The sequence below is a fragment of the Arachis ipaensis genome, chromosome B03 (assembly GCF_000816755.2).
Source record: "Arachis ipaensis cultivar K30076 chromosome B03, Araip1.1, whole genome shotgun sequence".
NCBI lineage: Eukaryota > Viridiplantae > Streptophyta > Magnoliopsida > Fabales > Fabaceae > Arachis > Arachis ipaensis.
In genome coordinates, this window is record NC_029787.2 from 119,488,701 (window position 1) to 119,505,207 (window position 16,507).

Genomic DNA, 16,507 nt, shown 5'->3' on the forward strand with positions numbered 1-16,507 from the left:
TTTTAAAAGAGTATTATTGTAGTCATTTTCTATTAAAAAAAATATTAATTTAGTCGATTCAAAGTTTAGTTTACCGATTTTTCGGTTAAATCAATTTATCTAATATAATTTTGACAAAAATAATACAGTTTAATTGATTATATGTATTGAATTTTAATTATTAAAAAACATCTTTAAAAAAAGACGTTTTAAACGTCTTTATCTGAGTAGCTCCCTTAATTTATTAGTCTGTTTAAAGTTTAAACAAGTATTAAGGGTTCAAATATTATTTTATGCATGTAATAATTCTTTAGCCAACGATAAATCTTTAAATGAAATTTCAATCTATAATAAATTGAGTCTAATTATAACTGCTTCATTTTTATACCGCGCAAATCTGATTTAAAGATTTGTATTTTTAAATTTCTTTTAAATCTAACCTACTATTTTTTTTTAATTATCTAGACTAAACTTCTAATTTTATATTCTTCTTTGTCTCTTAACAAATCAAATGGTTGAATTTACTTAATAACAATTTTAAAAAATTAACTTCATAATAAAAAGAAACACCAATCTTTTTAATAACAATATATAATAGGCAATGCATTGCACATTATTCCTATGGGACTAAATTCTTTATTTTTCTCTATATTTCAGTAAATTGTCCATAATTTTCATTGTGAAAACTGCACCAAAATTTTGCATAAAAATGCTCAACGAAAGTCATTAGGATTTTGTATTTGAATCCTCTAAAGTTTGAATTTTTTACTTTAGAGAGTAAAGTGTGATCTTCTACCTTTGAATAGTTTCTTTTTCATATTTATTATTGGCCTCACTTATAAAATTAATGATAAAAAACCACACTTTATTCTTTAAAGTGAAATTCAAACTTTAGAGGATTCAAATCCATTTTAAACCGCCTTAATTGAGACGTTTACAACAAACATCGTTTACGACACCACCATGTGCTTATTTATGTTTAATGAACTTCCATCGCAAGCTACCAAGTACCAACCAATATTTCCTGTGAATAAATGATTACTAGCAAATGTTATTAAAGGTTATAAAAATATTATTGTTCAAATAATAATATTCAAATATGCATAAGTATTGGAAGTTCGAATATTGTTTTATACATGCAGTAATCTATTGACCAGCGACAAATCTTTAAATGTAATTTAATACAGTGACAAATTAGTCATTGACCTATCGAATTGAAAGAAACCAACAAAAAAATATGGATCATGTATTAGACTAAACTGATTATTTTTTCTATTCTATCGGATTTTTATAATTAAAATGACATTGTAAAATTATTTTATACACTTTTCATGCATAATAATTAAATTCATTTTACTAACAAAATCAGTCTAATATAAAACTCTTTAATTATCCTTGCAACCAGTTAAACTTTAATTTCTTAAAATTATAAATTAGCAATATATATCTAATTGCTATGCAACCTTCTTTCAATGAAGTCGTAACCACGTTCCTCAGTCCTCACGATCCTTTTAGACTCTTTATCATTTTCATTGGGTCAATTAATTACTAAACGTGGATGCTTTTATGAACCAGCAACAAACTTGAATACTCTCCTTTTCAATCCATAACAACTTGAACTTATTGTTCATATGATATTGTTCGTTAAACAAAACAAAACAAATTACGATCTTATTACTTTACATTAATGTTTAGGAAACTGCCTTTGCTTCTCCATAACAAATTACCAATAAATAACATGTACTTCTTCACATTCACATTTTAAGCGTGTGTTTAGTTATGCTTTCATGTAATATTTTACTAACGACTTAAGAAATGTGATCCTCTTCATTTTTTTTCTCTCAATTGTATGGTAAAATATAATCTTTTCCTTAAAAGAGATAAAAAAAAACATGTAAAAAAAAATATTAAATGATTAAAAATCATACTTTATCAAACCATGGAATAAAATTTGAGAAGATTCACTCCCAATGAGTCATGCTCTAAAGGACACTCGTTAAAGATACAATATAAAAAAAAAAAGAGGTTTGGGTTTTCAATAATATTAAATGTAAACGTATTTTTTTTTTAATGAAAAAATTTCATGTTTGTATTGGGCCAAGAAGTCAAGTGACTACAATAGATTATTAAGCCGCAAGCCCAACTCAGATTAATAAGCATAATTCATATCATACATCAAATACACTGAAATTCTGAAAAAAAAAAAAACAGAATGAAATTGAATCAAATGAGTAATATAAGAAAAAAAGAATAATAGAAAGAATTAATAAATTTTGATAGTTAAGGGAGTTGATGTTCATCCAAGACTTGACGTGATTCGCAAGAGATCTTGAACGATTTCAGACATTGCAGGTCGGAATTCAGGTTCATGCTGGAAATCAAAGGAAAACACAAGAAGAATACCAATTATAATTCCAGAGAAAATTGTTTGAAAACATTTGAACATTAAGAAAGTTGAATTTAATTTTGATGCAAGTAAAACCATTTTATACATGCATTTGATCACATAACACCATATTATCAAAAAAACTATCTTTAACATTAACCATGTGAATAATCATCCAAGAGAATGATTGTGATTGCATACAAAAACGTTTTACATCAGTGCATCAAAATTAAACGCTAAGAAGTTACCTGTAAACATGAAGAAATAACATCAGCAAAACGTGACAAGGATTTCATAGGAGGAGGAGGGTAGGCTCCGTTCAAGGAGGGATCTACCATTTCAGACAATGCATCAATGTCATGCAGCTGAGGCACTGCCCATCTCACCACAGATTGCTCTCCCCGAGGCCGCCACCTACATAGTAACAGAATTAACTGCTCCTTAGCTAAATCCAATGTTTTATTTCTTAACATTGAAGTAATTGGATAGCTAACCTGTCAAAGGCTTTTCGCCCGGTTAGGAGTTCTAGCATCACAACTCCAAAACTGAATACATCACTCTTTTGTGTATAACTCCCTGATTCAAACTCTGGAGCATCATAGCCCTGAGCCGTCACGACCTGCTCTGAAGATAGTAAAGAACCTAATCCACAGTCAGAGACACACACTTCCATCTTGTCATTCAGGAGAACGTTAGAAGATCGAAAATTTCGCTGCACAACAGGTGGCTGGAAGTTCTCATGCAGATACCTTGCACATCAAGAAGAAGAAGAAGAAAAAAAGGAGTTGAACAAAGTTAGCCTCTATGCTGATGAAAATCCAATTTCACATAGTTTTCTTGAAGACATTCTTGAACAAATAAGTATTAGATATTGAGTAGCAGCTAGACTTACTGTAAAGCTCTAGCAGCTCCGAGTGACACCTGGATTCTTTCGTTCCATGAAAGTTTAACGCGAGTGTTATCATCAGTATGCAATGCATCATGAAGGGTTCCATTGCTGCAATACTCATACACAAGTAGCCATTGGCTGTGCTCGGTGCAGTAGCCTAAAAGTTTTACAATGTTTGGATGTTGAATTTTGGAGATACTGAATACTAATTGAAGAAACTGCTCATGATTCTGCACCATGGAAGCATTCAGCTTCCTCACAGCCAGCAACTGCAAGAATCATATGACAGATTATAAGCATAGAAATCAACTAGGATAATGGCATAATGAAAAAGGTAGTTCCAAATAAATTAGATTAATATTACCTTTCCATCAGGGAGCTCACCCTTATAAAGAGGGCCAAGTGTGCCTTCTCCTATATAGTTTTCTTGTGAAAAACTATCTGTGTACTGCTGAAGCAATGCAACAGAATAAACCCTGATGGAACTGGTTATAATTTGTTTTCCACCTTCAATTACTTTGGTGGATTTAGCTGGACTGATGAAATTCTCTCCAGAAATTATTGGGAGAGGATGTGGCAGTGCTTGTTGCAGCGGTGGAAGTTTTGAGCCCTGTCCTATATTATGTAATTCACAACAATTATTGCATTCTGAGCTATGTCATTTGTAATTGCAAGCAGGATTTGAAAAGCTACACTATAACAAGTTAGGAGAAAGGGAGATTCATCTAAGATGAATTTGATTTACCTTTCTCCTCATCAATATAAACATCCATGTCTTTATGTTCCTCATAATTCTTGCTCCTTGGTCTTCTCTTACAGTACCAACACATAAAAAGGCAAATTCCTAACGCAATAAATATTATGATCCCAAAACCAGCAATCCACCAAACCATGTTCTTAACTTCAAAGGAACTCCTAGTAATCAAAGGTGTTGGAGCTTTCATGGTCATTGAGGGACTTTTTGCCCCTTTACCATGTGACTTTTCAGTGGAAGGAGTAGGGGAAGGAGAAGGAACCATGGCTTCAGGTGAAGGAGCTGCAGCTGGAGGTGAGTGAATAATAGTAGTATTAAAGGGATTCCCATCTTTTCTGCAAAGTAAATGCAACTATAATTACCTTGTATTAAGCAAGGTTTAGATTAAAAACAGAAAAGGCAGATTGACTAAAAAGAAAGCTAGAAGTTAGCACAAAAAAGAAAATCAAGTTCAAACTATGACTAACCTGAATTCAGGAATAGTCAACAACTTTGGAGGAATCGGCCCAGAGAATAGATTGTTCTCTATATTCCTACACCATAATAAACTCATGGTTTAACTAAAACTCACATTAAACTTCCTAAGCATTGTTGCTAGGTATAGGTAGTAGTTATATGTATGTTGTCTGCAACGAATAAATGTGTTCTAAAATACATACAGATTCTGAAGAGGGAGGTCCTCCAAAACAAAAAGGGTTCCACCAAGTTGATTGTTCTGCAAGTGTCTGCAAGAAATAAATAAATGAATAAGAACAACATTGATTTAGCAAGGTCAAGTAGAATCACTTAGTTGTAAGAAACTATACTCACAATGTAGTAAGAGATGATAAATTCACAATCGAGGGAGGTAGCTGACCACTCAAGTTGTTACCTGACAGATTCCTGCAGCATGATACAGGATTATTGTGAAACTGGATAAGGTGAAAACACCAAAATATCAATCTGATTTTACATGATCTTCTTACATATTTGTCAAACTGGTGAATTGTAGAAACACATCTGGGATTTGTCCAGTTAGATGGTTATTGTTTAATGACCTAAGGGCAGCAGCAAATTGCCATTCATATTGAAGAAACAGATTATGCAGGAAAAAAGATAAACTCTAACTATTGAGATCAGATATGCTATAAACTCACAATTCTGTTAGTTGAATTAACATGGATAAGGCATCCGGAATGCTTCCATTTAACTTATTCTCCGAAAGAGACCTAAGTTGAAAAGAAAGGAGGAAATAGAAACTTGTTTAATGATACAAGTCACAAGTCACAAATCACAAGTTTAAAGATGACAAAGATAACATACAATCTCTTCAAAGTAGATGGCAGAGTGGATGGAATGGTCCCTCCAATGCTGTTGTTGCTAATATCCCTGCCAATTGAGGATTAGGTTTTCATGCAAAATAGGAGGAGTTCAAAACTTAAATGTTAACTCAGTAAGGTAACATCGATTTGAAGTATACAAAACTTACATTTCTATGATGGATGGAAAATCCAAATTACTTCCAAGCTGTCCACTCAAATTCATGCTTCCAAGTTGTCTATCCATCCAAAAATTACAACAAATTTCAGGCAAGACATATACCAAATTTTGATCACAGTCACATTCAACTCAATCAATCAAAAACAACTAAGTAAACACCAAATAAAACACTAAATAGTTTAGAATATGAGCACAACAACAACTAACAATAGTTTAGAAAGTGAAGAGGGAACATACAAAGCAGTTATATTGGAGAAGACACAGCTGACACCTTGCCACTGTTCCACACATGGATCTCCTCCTGTAGGTTTCCACCCTTGAAGGGGAGGTGATCCTAGTGCTACATATAAGCTATTGATTGCTGCAACTGTGAAGTGTGAATCATAACACACATCAACAGAACCACATTCAGATAATTTGCTACTTTTTGAAATTGGATTACAAGTGAAAGAATTCAATGCATTATAGTTAATTATGGTCTGAGAATGGAAGAAATCATCAAGAAATTAGAAACAGAACTTGAAAATAAGAACTATACCATCAAGGGGGTCAGTGTCTCCAACACAGAAAGTAGCTGCAAAAATCATCACTGACATGATGAGAATTCGAAAATGCAATGCCAAATTTGCACAAGCCATTTTTTTTCCTCTTCAATAGCTCCACCACTGTTTCCAATGCCTTCTGATGAAGAAGCAAAGCTCAAAATTGAAAGATTGAACAGATATAACAAAAGACAAAGGTAGAAACTTTGAAACGAAACATACCCTTGAGAGTTGAGAGGGTAGATAATGTTTGAAGAAGAGAGAGAATAGAAGGTTCGGATCGTCCAAGGTACATGCAGAATTACAGTACACAATCTCACTATTTTCTGTGTGCTGCTTTTTTCTTTGTACTACTTTAGAAAAAGCAAAGAACCAATAAAACTGTTTATATAATTATCTGAACGTTGGTTACTCGATTCAAATTCTTGTGTGATTAAAATCAGGATTATGGGGTCCATTAAACCTACTTGGACTACCACATATGATATATGATGATACCACGCTAATTTCTTTGGTCTTGTTATGTGACTGTTTTCTAGTTAAGGTAACGGCTATATAACATGAAAGTATAATATAATGCAATATTTTCTCTTATCCATTCATGTATGCATAATTATTAATTAATTAGAATAATGGGAGAGAGCGTTCAAGTGATGGTGGTGGATGAAGAGTTCCTAATATTAATGTCATTAGTGATTGTTGACCTCAATGTAACGGTTTTTGGAACTTCAAATGTCCCTTATTCTTTTATTCTATAATGTGACTATTTTTTTTAGGTAAATATAAGATGGGTGATATATTTTAACATAATAATTTTAAATATTTTTTAAAATTATAGAAAGTATAGAAATTACTGAATGTGATTTCTATATTTCAAATTTTTTAATTTTTTTGAAATAAAGAAATCAGAAAAGTCGATTTTTTTTATTCCAAAAATCGAACTTTAATTTTTGCACTTCTCATATTTGAGATTAACATCTCAACAATTCATAATGTGTGTTTATTCTTGTTTGTCCCTCATTTATCGGGTCCTGCTTTATCCCAATCAACTAAATGGGTCCATAATAATGCTGAATTTCTCCTTGGATTTTACCTATACGATAATTGAATGTTTTGTTCGTGAGCACATAAATAATTTTACTTTCTTCAAAAATAATAAAGACAAGACAGAAGAGAGTAAATGTATGTGGCATGAATATGATGTGTTACTCTCTAAGTTGCTAATGTCCTCAAAGTCATGACCCTTCTAAATAGTTACACAATAGAAAAGTAGCAAACTCTTTGGCTGAATCTAAATGTATCCCTCCAACTTCATTTCATTTTCACTTGTCGCGCATTAACAATATCTTCTTAGCCTTCACTCCTACATGTCTCAAAATAATGGCAATCGGGATACATAACCTTAGTCCCTAAAAAGCTTCATCCTTAATAACAAAGAGTCTATATACTTGTTCTTCAACTCTATACTCCAAATGGGTTGCTGTGTCAGCAGTAACAACAAACCTTCAACAAGAAAAGGCCATGCAGATGCAGCACCGGTGGTTGCTGAGCCACCAAAACCTGAACCAGAGGAAGAAACTGTTAAGCAAGTCCTCTCATCAGAAACCCCCACATGTAACAACAACAACCACACAACAGAACCACAAAACAAGGAATATGAGATCAACAAGGCATCACCATTACTCGTTAAGAAAGAAGCACATCAAGAAGAAGAAGAAGAAAACTCGCAGGGGAAGGTCTCACAACAAGTTTGCAGCTTGATGAGTCAGAGTGACACCATCTCCATGTCCACAACCACAACCATATCCGAACTCATCAGAGAAGAACAAACACGCAAAAGGGTCATCAGATCTCCCAACAAACTCCAAAAAAATCGTTCCTTTTCCCGCGCTGACGTCGCTGCCAAGACAAGAGACACGAAGCTTCATGCCTCCAACAACAATAACGCTTCTGCCAGGCTGCATGTTCAGTGCAGGGACCAAGCGCCCAGGAACCAGCCTCGCCGGCGTGACCTCGGCGAAACCTCTTTCCGCCGGTCAAGGTCGCTGGCGATGAGTGTCGCATACGACAGTGCAGCAAAGCCCGTGATGGGTCGGTGCCCGTCTGCGAGAAGAACAAATAGGACACCTTTGACGGCTGCCGGAACCGTCACGTCGGAGAAGAACAGTTGCCGGAAAACGGAGGTTCCGGCGAGGGAGAGAAAAGGAGTAGGTTGTGCTAATGAGACACTGGAGAATCCACTTGTGTCGTTGGAATGCTTCATATTCTTATAACAGGCGGCGGGCGCCACCGTCAACCACCGTGAAATGTCGGTAGTTGGGTTCGCTTAACTCCAATGCAATAATAATAGATTAATTTTCTGTACCACAGTAGTAGTAGTAGTTTCCAGTTTGTTTCGATGTTAGGAGTTAAGGCAGTTTGTCTGTAAATAATTGAAGTCAAAGTCAACTCATGAATGGTACCACAAACATTAATCAATGATCACCAACCACGTTTTTCTCTTTTGTTTCAGTGTCGGTCAGTTAAGTCCAACTATGATTTATGCTAAACAAAATAATTAGAATGAGTTAGTTTGACTTGTGTTACAGTATTGAGGGTGAATAATTGATATATTAGGAAAGAAAGATTGCATTTCTGCCAAATGTGATTTAGGTCTGCACCAAAATATTCTTTACTCCATTTCATGGCAATACAAAATCCAAACTTATCTTACTGCTACATACATCTCCCATTTCACCATTTTTATAGATGTTTCAGATCACATCACAGTCACAGTCCAAAGAAGTAAGCTGAGTTTTCAATTTCTATATTTGATAGTAACTTAAAAGCTATGAGAAATGAGAATAGTTTTCGTCTGTGTTATTTTTTGTACAATCTATCCAGCTAGCTGGCTAGCCACAGTTGTCCAATTTAATGAGTAACTATTCCAAACTTCATATACATGTTCCCCAACTTTGTCTTGTGTGATTGGAACAAGTACAAAAAAATTTGAGTGTTGAATTTGATTTGAGGATGGAGGGAACTGAGTGGGACAAAATTGATGCCTAGTGGAGTGGTCCTCATTTTTTATTTATATTATATGAAAGCCTTGAATTGAATGGAGTGTGTAGAATATTTTATATGGTGGCAAGTGCAAATCATATCAAGAGTTTTGGAGTGTAGTGTTGCATGTTCTGTTGTTTCAAGCACAAGAGACAAATAGTTTATCTAATGCCATCAATCAATCAATCATGTGGGAAGTGGAATGTGGAAATGGAATGTCCCGAGATACTCAAAGCTCTAACTTCAAATTTATATTCCACCTAAAACACCACCATCTTGGTTTCCATAGTGGACAAGAATCAATTATTTTATGCATTTTTCTAGAAACAGTTTATTTTAGAATTATTCTCAGCTTTTCGGATTCGTTAATTATATCTGCCTGCCCTGACACCACTGGAATTCAAAAAGAGAAGGCTCACGGTTATGAATAATGTATTCTTACCCTAAATTCCTAACTATCTGTATTTAGAAAAGAAAACATTTGCTATCAATTGAAAGTAAGTGAATCTCAAAGAACATCTCATCAACAAATTAATTTTAGAATTTATTTTTTAGTTTCCTAACTGTAATCCCTAATCCAACAAGTTAAATACTAGTTTGTCGCCAATTTAAACTCTATTTAAAGTTCAAGTGGCTAATAATTTACTGCATATATAAGATGAGATTTGAACTTTATGTACTTACCTTAACAGACAAATAACTAATCATTCGACCAGTCGACCAACTAAATTGGTAAATCTTATAACTTGTACTTACCCATTAACATGTTAAATTACATCCTGACCAAAACATATACTCTTTTTATATAAGAACATCCACTACCACTATTACATTTTTCGTTCATCCAGAGTAGAAAAGGGGGAGAAGAAGACAATGGAAAAAAACCAAAAAATAAAATGAAAATTTATAAACAATTAAATGCTTCATACTCTTGACTAGTGATGTCATGGTAACACCATGTCAAATGGGCTTGAATGATCATACAATATTTAGGTGACTAATATCTTCTAGATAGAGAGAAATGATTTACAGAAAAGTCCCTCCCATAAAAGCTCTTCATCCTTAATTAATTGGACAATAATTAAGCACAATTTGGACACAAATTGATATCGCACTTTCAAACATATATGAATGGCAAAACCAATTTGCTCAAACTAAATCATATATACATTTTATCTTCATAGAACTATTAAGGATAAGATCCAATGGATGAAAAATTGGATGCAAGAAAAAGGTGCTACTCTTCAACCCAAAATGCATGCATGCAGGACTACTCTGATATTAATTCAGCTCCATCTCTAAATGTTGAAAGTGTTATGGTGCTGATGATGATGATGAGAAGGGAATGAAATTCGTTCAGGGCAACATGGTGGAGGTGCAGGGTGTGCTATGAATGTTGGAATCTCATCACCTGGCATCAGAACTGAAACTCCACTTGCATATACACTCATCTGCACATAGTTTATTAAACAAGGAGAATTGATTATTGATGAGATATCATCACCTTATGATTATTAACAGAAAAGATATTTCCCCCATTCTACTTGAGATGAAACAAATTAAAAGTGTTAATTACACAATTAGTGGACTAAACATCAAACCAGAAAATGTTAAGACAAACCACTGTTCATTCTTAATATAACTTTTAAGCATTATAAATGTTCTAAGAACATATATTAAATGTTTCCAAAAGTAGATGCCATATTTCTCTTTTATTGAGCATATCTAAAAGCATTGCTTTCAGCATCATAAGACAAACTCAAAAATAAGAAACCAAAAACCTTGTTGATAATCACATGAAATATCAGGTCTAACTTACTTACTTACATATGCAAAAGTATGCAGTAATAATATATCATAAAGGAGAATGCAACCGATTAACACTCGCCATGTATCATGGATTTTCTACACTGAAGATAAGATTAGATTTGAAACGATGTTTGACACAACATCAAAGGCATATATGGATCTAAGGTACAAGCACAAAAGGGAAAGTGAATTGTGGCCCAAATCATCGACAGCATCCAAAAATGACAGCCATTTTAATCATCAAAATAAGAAGAAGAAAACCGATGGTTGAAGCAGAATTGTACCCTTAAATTGTCTGCATCTGATGCTAAACATCAAAGTGATTAAAGTTCATTGTATAAATATTACAAGGTACACTGAATCTTCTATCAACCTCACTTGGTATCAAGTGAAACAAAATGAAATAAAATAAAAGGAATAAATAAAGTGATTAATGTAATTACCACCAAGATAAAAACATACAGATGAGCCATATAGATTCAGATTAAGGGAAACAACATAGTTGACTTAATATTGAAGAAAGCCAATGTTTGCATATATAGGGGAAGTTCAACAGTTTTAAAATTTTAGGTTGTGTTTGGTATGGAAGTAATAACAGAGGATAGATTTTTATAAATAATATCTATATGCAATTTTATACATAAATTTCCTCCATAAAAAATTATCCTCAATTTTTGTTCCCATATCAAACTTTCTCTTAGAATTAGAAGGTTTGTTTTACCTCTTAATGCATTTCTTCTATAACTAATGACTTTGTACCTTTCTACATGCTGAATAGTTTAATTATTCAAGAATAACATGCTACATTTAATCCAATTTCTTACTTGTTATCAAAGATACAAAAATGTCAAACTGACTTTAAATTAAATGAAACACTAATAAGTGACGAGACAAGGAAGAAAAATGGTCTCTAAGTAGCATCATTAATATAAAAAAAATAGAAAGAGTATTAAGTGGGTGAAGCATTTTGTCTAACTCTTCCATATTCTCATTCCATTATCACCATGCTTGAGATCCCTGATGTAATGAAAATGCCAAACAAATAGGTTATTAAATTCTAGATTAGTTGATTTGGGAGCTTTTATGTCTTTGGAACCTCATTGGCCATTACAATGGAATCTTTAATAATTTTTGTTAAAAGATGACAGAAACATTACTATAAACAAAGTCACAATCAAGTTGAGGCCTCCCTACTGAACAGAGGTTTGATAAGTATGTGGGCCACCGTGTTCCACCAAAGCAGTAGCAAAAGGTAGACAACACAATTGTTACATGGTGTTTGTTCATCATAGGATACTACATTAAATAAATAATAATATTATATAAAAGAAAATCCTAAAGTTGCAAGGTAAGAACTAAGAATATATATTTATTATTTAGAATAAATTAAAAGGGTACTTCTTGGTTTGTCATTTTTAGGCTAATCTCTTTTTCACAGTTAACTTCATAGGGTTTATTTTTACTATTAGTTAGCAGATAAGACTAGTAGCAGAGAATGGTCGAAAATATGTCTCAGGACATACACACCAGCCATGCACAGTGTCATTGAAGATGGGAGGTACAATGTAGGGTCTCAACTCTGAAAAACATGCTAAGAATGTACAAACTAGAAATAAATTCTAAGACTCGTGGAATGGTACCAAACTTTCATTACAAATTTTCAGGAGGTCCATCACCTTATAGAATTTTAGAAGGAGACAACAAGGTTCACTCATGAATCATGATGAAGATAATTGACAGAACGTGTAAAATAGTGGTGGGGAAATGAGATGGAAAATATGGTGGGGTTAGGATAAAGCTATCAAGTTCAAAATTCCATTATAATAAAAACAAATATATATGTTTCTTAGGAGGTTGATTCATATTTTGACAGGTTTTTTCCTTTTACCTTTGCTTCAAAAGTGGATTTGGGGTTTAATCATCACAGTAAACTACCAAACAGAAGAAAAGCATAAAACTTTTGATAAATTGGGACAATTGAAGATGGAAAGAGTAACACCATTTTACTATTAGGCCACTTGGAAGACATTCTAATGGAGAACCCTTTTGTGTTTGTGGAGAATGTGAGTGACAATGGAACAGGACAAGCACCAAAGCAGATCAATGAGATGTTGCTAATCATGGTGAAGGAGGTGCTAAGGCACAGAACAGAACAGAACAGGACTGAACAGAATCATTTTGAATTGAACAAATAGACGAGTAGGAAAATTGATTAAAGAAACAGAAAACTGTGGTGGTTTTCATAAATGTTCAATCCAAGATCCAGCATTTTTGTGACAGCAACAGGGGAAGCTACAAGCAATTTATGGCAATGATATTTGACAGCAAAAGATCTGAAACATTGAGAGCAACCTAAAACAATAACAAAATTAGGAAACTAAATCTTCATCTTTTGTCAGAGAATCCTCATCATGAATTATCCAAAACCCAAATTTAGCTACCCCAAATAAAAAAAAGGCAAGACTTTTGAAGTAAAAAACAGCACTTTGCAACAAGCAGCATTTCTCAGGAAAATGTGAGAGTAATAAAGAGTAAATCAGTAAAATACCAAAGAAAGAAAGCACTTTTGGCATGAAAGAAGCAAAAGTTAAAGGCTTTTCCCACACCCGAAAACATTGAAATGAGAATTGGAATAAAGAAAGGTTTTTTGACTGACTTTGGGTGAAGGGTGGCCAAGCTTGCCGGGAAAGGCCATCTGGGACTCAAGATCAGTGGAAGTCCGGCGAGCAGAGGGGGAGAATTCATCGGAGTTGTTGGGTCTAAGGAACCTCTCAAAGATGGCCATGAGAAGGAACATGGAGATGAGGATGGCAGTGGCCACAAAGCCAAAGGAGACAGCGTTGACTGAACTCTCAAAGTTGGTCCAATGGGAGTCATCTCTGCTCTGCACATTCACATTCATTGGAGACCCTATTGGTGCCCACCCACCATTGTTGTTGTTGCTGTTGTTCTCTTCAACCACCATTTCTTTGTCTCCTTTTGTATTTCGACAAAAACGATAAAAACAGAAAATAACTAAAACTACTCTTTTTACAGTACTACTATAACATCTTTTTTTTTTTTTCCCTTAAGCTAATATATACCCTAGAAAAAAAAGTCATAATAATTAGGGTTCTTAAATTATTTAAAACATAAAATGTCTTATTTTATATAATTGTGTTTTAACTATATTGATAACATAATTTTTATTGAATTGATTGTTGCACTCATAAAAATTATAAGCATTTTGAATTAAAATAATTAAAGATAATAATTTTTATACACCTATAATATAAACAAAACTTACATATAGGAGGGGACACATTATGATGTATTCCTTGAAAATAAAAGAAAGCTATTATGGTTGGTGCTAAACTGCTAATGACTAATAACATAAATTAATTGTAATAATAACAGAATAAAGTTATTCTTTAGATATAAATAAGGGAAATTTTATTATCCTCTCTCTCTCTCTCTCTTTTAAACCATAGAACGGAGGAAGGAATAATGGTGTTTTTTTTTTTTTTAATTTTAGGTAACTTTAATTTCTTTAATTTGTGGTTAGCGACATGATGAAGCCTTTTCACCTTTGATCATGATTTTGACTTTTACCTCTGTATTAGTGTAAAATAACATTTTGCATATCTAATCCCTTTATGTATGATCGAAGTTTGCATGCAATAGATTATTATAGATGGCTGTAACATCCTTTTTTTTTTTTGCATTAAAATTTTCTCTCATCGAAGGTTTCAATTATTCAGGTTTTGTGTCTAATCCCAATTCAACAATTCGACAAACTTTAATCTAATAAAAAATTTGTGGCTAATTGCTCCCTAAACAAGCTTAAAATAAAATATCACTTCTTGCATCTTTCATTATTACATGCAGCAATAAAGAAGAGGACAAGCAATATCTTATCAGCAGCTATTCCCACAGTCAATCCACAATTGTATTTTATTTTTTAAAAAATGTTATCTTTATATTTATTGTTTTTTTTTTTTTGTTGGTTTTGTCAGCAGGTTTTATAAATATAATCTAGGTTATTCTTTGGCACCTAGTTTTCCTTTTGTGACAAAATCTAATAGGTACCAAGCTTTGGAATATATATATATAAAGTTTAATACATGTAAAGTTGGATCTAACAAAAGAAACACATTTTTCATCTGTTCCAAAAAAAAAAAAAAAGCATATAATATATCATTTGATGAGCGCTACTTTATTGTTGGTATTTTAACACATATTAATTTACTTTCAATAATTACTATTTACATTTAAGTGAAAATCCAATTTAAATGAAACATTGTTAGTTTGTTACTAACATCTTTCCTAGACTCGGTAAAAGGATGCATTTTATTTTATTTTATTTTTAACAATAATGAAAATTATATTATGCGATTTCTATAATTTATATACTCATACCGTTAATATTTAAGGTCAAAGTTCGCTTGTGTTTTTGTTCTTCAGAAGATAAATAAATTATAAAAATCCTAAGAACAAAGATAGAAAAGGACAAGACAAAAAGATCTAGAATCTGTTTCTTTTAAAAGCCTTTTATTTTTATTTTTGAAATTGTTATTTTAATAATATTTGAAAAAGTATAGGTAGATAATGAAAATACTAAATAATATGAATAATGGATATATCGGATGTTCATTTCACTAGGTGTGTGGATAGTTTCTAATATATTAAAATTTAGGTAGGTAATTTAGAGGTATAATATGTTTTGATTTAATTGGTGGTTGTTCTTATTGTTCAAAAAAGTTATTAATTACCTAGTATTACCTTTACTAAGTAGACAAAAAAAGAGTCAGAATTTACCTTATTTAGCATTAATTAATTATCATAACAATTAATGAATACTAAATAAGACAAGTTATGACTATTTTTAACTTATATTTGATTACCAAATATTTCCGTCCCCATAATATTTTATTTTATACTAAGAAAAGGATAGAGCATGGACTACCATGATTCTCACCACCCGCTGAGGTTGGGACCATGTCACAGCGGAGCTTGAAACTTAGAAAATATTATTATTTTTTATATTATAAACTAATTATATATGTTAAGATAAGATTAAGAAAAAGCTCAATTATTATTATTGTCATTACTAATTGATGGGATAGAATGCTCGACACTATATCGATCATTATATTTAACCTTAGTTTATGTTTATATATGACTATAAAAATGAATTAATAAATTAGTTTCTCAACTTTTGATCTTTAACAAGAAAAAAAAATAAAAAGTTGATACTTACTCATTATTACGACACCGCTGCAGGTCTCCTGCACGGCCTGCTGCTTATTCAACTAAGCTTTAATCAATTGGTCAAAATTACTGCTCAAACGACTTAATCAATTACATTAACTATTAATCTTAATTAATTATTATTGTAATGTTTTATATTATATTGTTTAATTTGGTATTATCATTGGAATGAATGTGCAGATACATCTTTATGTTATCTTTAATATTGTTCAATGTATTTATAAAGTTGGGCTTATTATCTCTCCATTAATTAGGAGTATGTATTTTGTTGTTTTTGCGCTTTCTCACTTCAAATTTTTTTAGGATAAAGTATTATTTTAATTTTTAATATTTAAATTAAATTTTAATTTATTTTTTAATATTTTAAACATTTTATT

General features: G+C 32.3%; 3 protein-coding genes across 6 annotated transcripts; 1 reads left to right on the forward strand and 2 right to left on the reverse strand.

Moving 5' to 3' along the window:
- LOC107631031 (protein STRUBBELIG-RECEPTOR FAMILY 3) lies at positions 2,196-6,437 on the reverse strand. Of its 4 annotated transcripts, none has more exons than XM_021119441.1 (16): positions 6,252-6,437; positions 6,026-6,165; positions 5,725-5,854; positions 5,477-5,545; positions 5,311-5,376; positions 5,145-5,216; positions 4,974-5,045; positions 4,819-4,890; positions 4,668-4,733; positions 4,476-4,541; positions 4,000-4,343; positions 3,619-3,869; positions 3,258-3,523; positions 2,860-3,114; positions 2,614-2,779; positions 2,196-2,350 (listed from the first exon to the last, which is right to left on the reverse strand). In XM_021119441.1, exons 2-16 carry the CDS (start codon positions 6,123-6,125, stop codon positions 2,276-2,278), a joined length of 2,070 nt encoding a protein of 689 aa, XP_020975100.1. In that variant the 5' UTR covers positions 6,126-6,165; positions 6,252-6,437; the 3' UTR covers positions 2,196-2,275. The 4 variants fall into 4 exon arrangements, with proteins under 4 accessions (XP_020975100.1, XP_020975099.1, XP_016189828.1 ...); XM_021119440.1 differs by having other exon boundaries at positions 6,026-6,168; positions 6,252-6,436; XM_016334342.2 differs by lacking the exon at positions 4,974-5,045 and having other exon boundaries at positions 6,026-6,168; positions 6,252-6,436.
- LOC107633625 lies at positions 7,502-8,302 on the forward strand. The gene has a single exon (XM_016337230.1). The coding sequence runs from the start codon at positions 7,502-7,504 to the stop codon at positions 8,300-8,302; it is 801 nt and encodes a 266-aa protein (XP_016192716.1).
- On the reverse strand, positions 9,852-13,847 carry LOC107631028 (the record flags this gene model as incomplete). Its single annotated transcript, XM_016334338.2, is given in 2 exon segments — positions 9,852-10,522; positions 13,537-13,847. Coding segments are annotated over 2 exon segments (462 nt in total). The 3' UTR covers positions 9,852-10,369.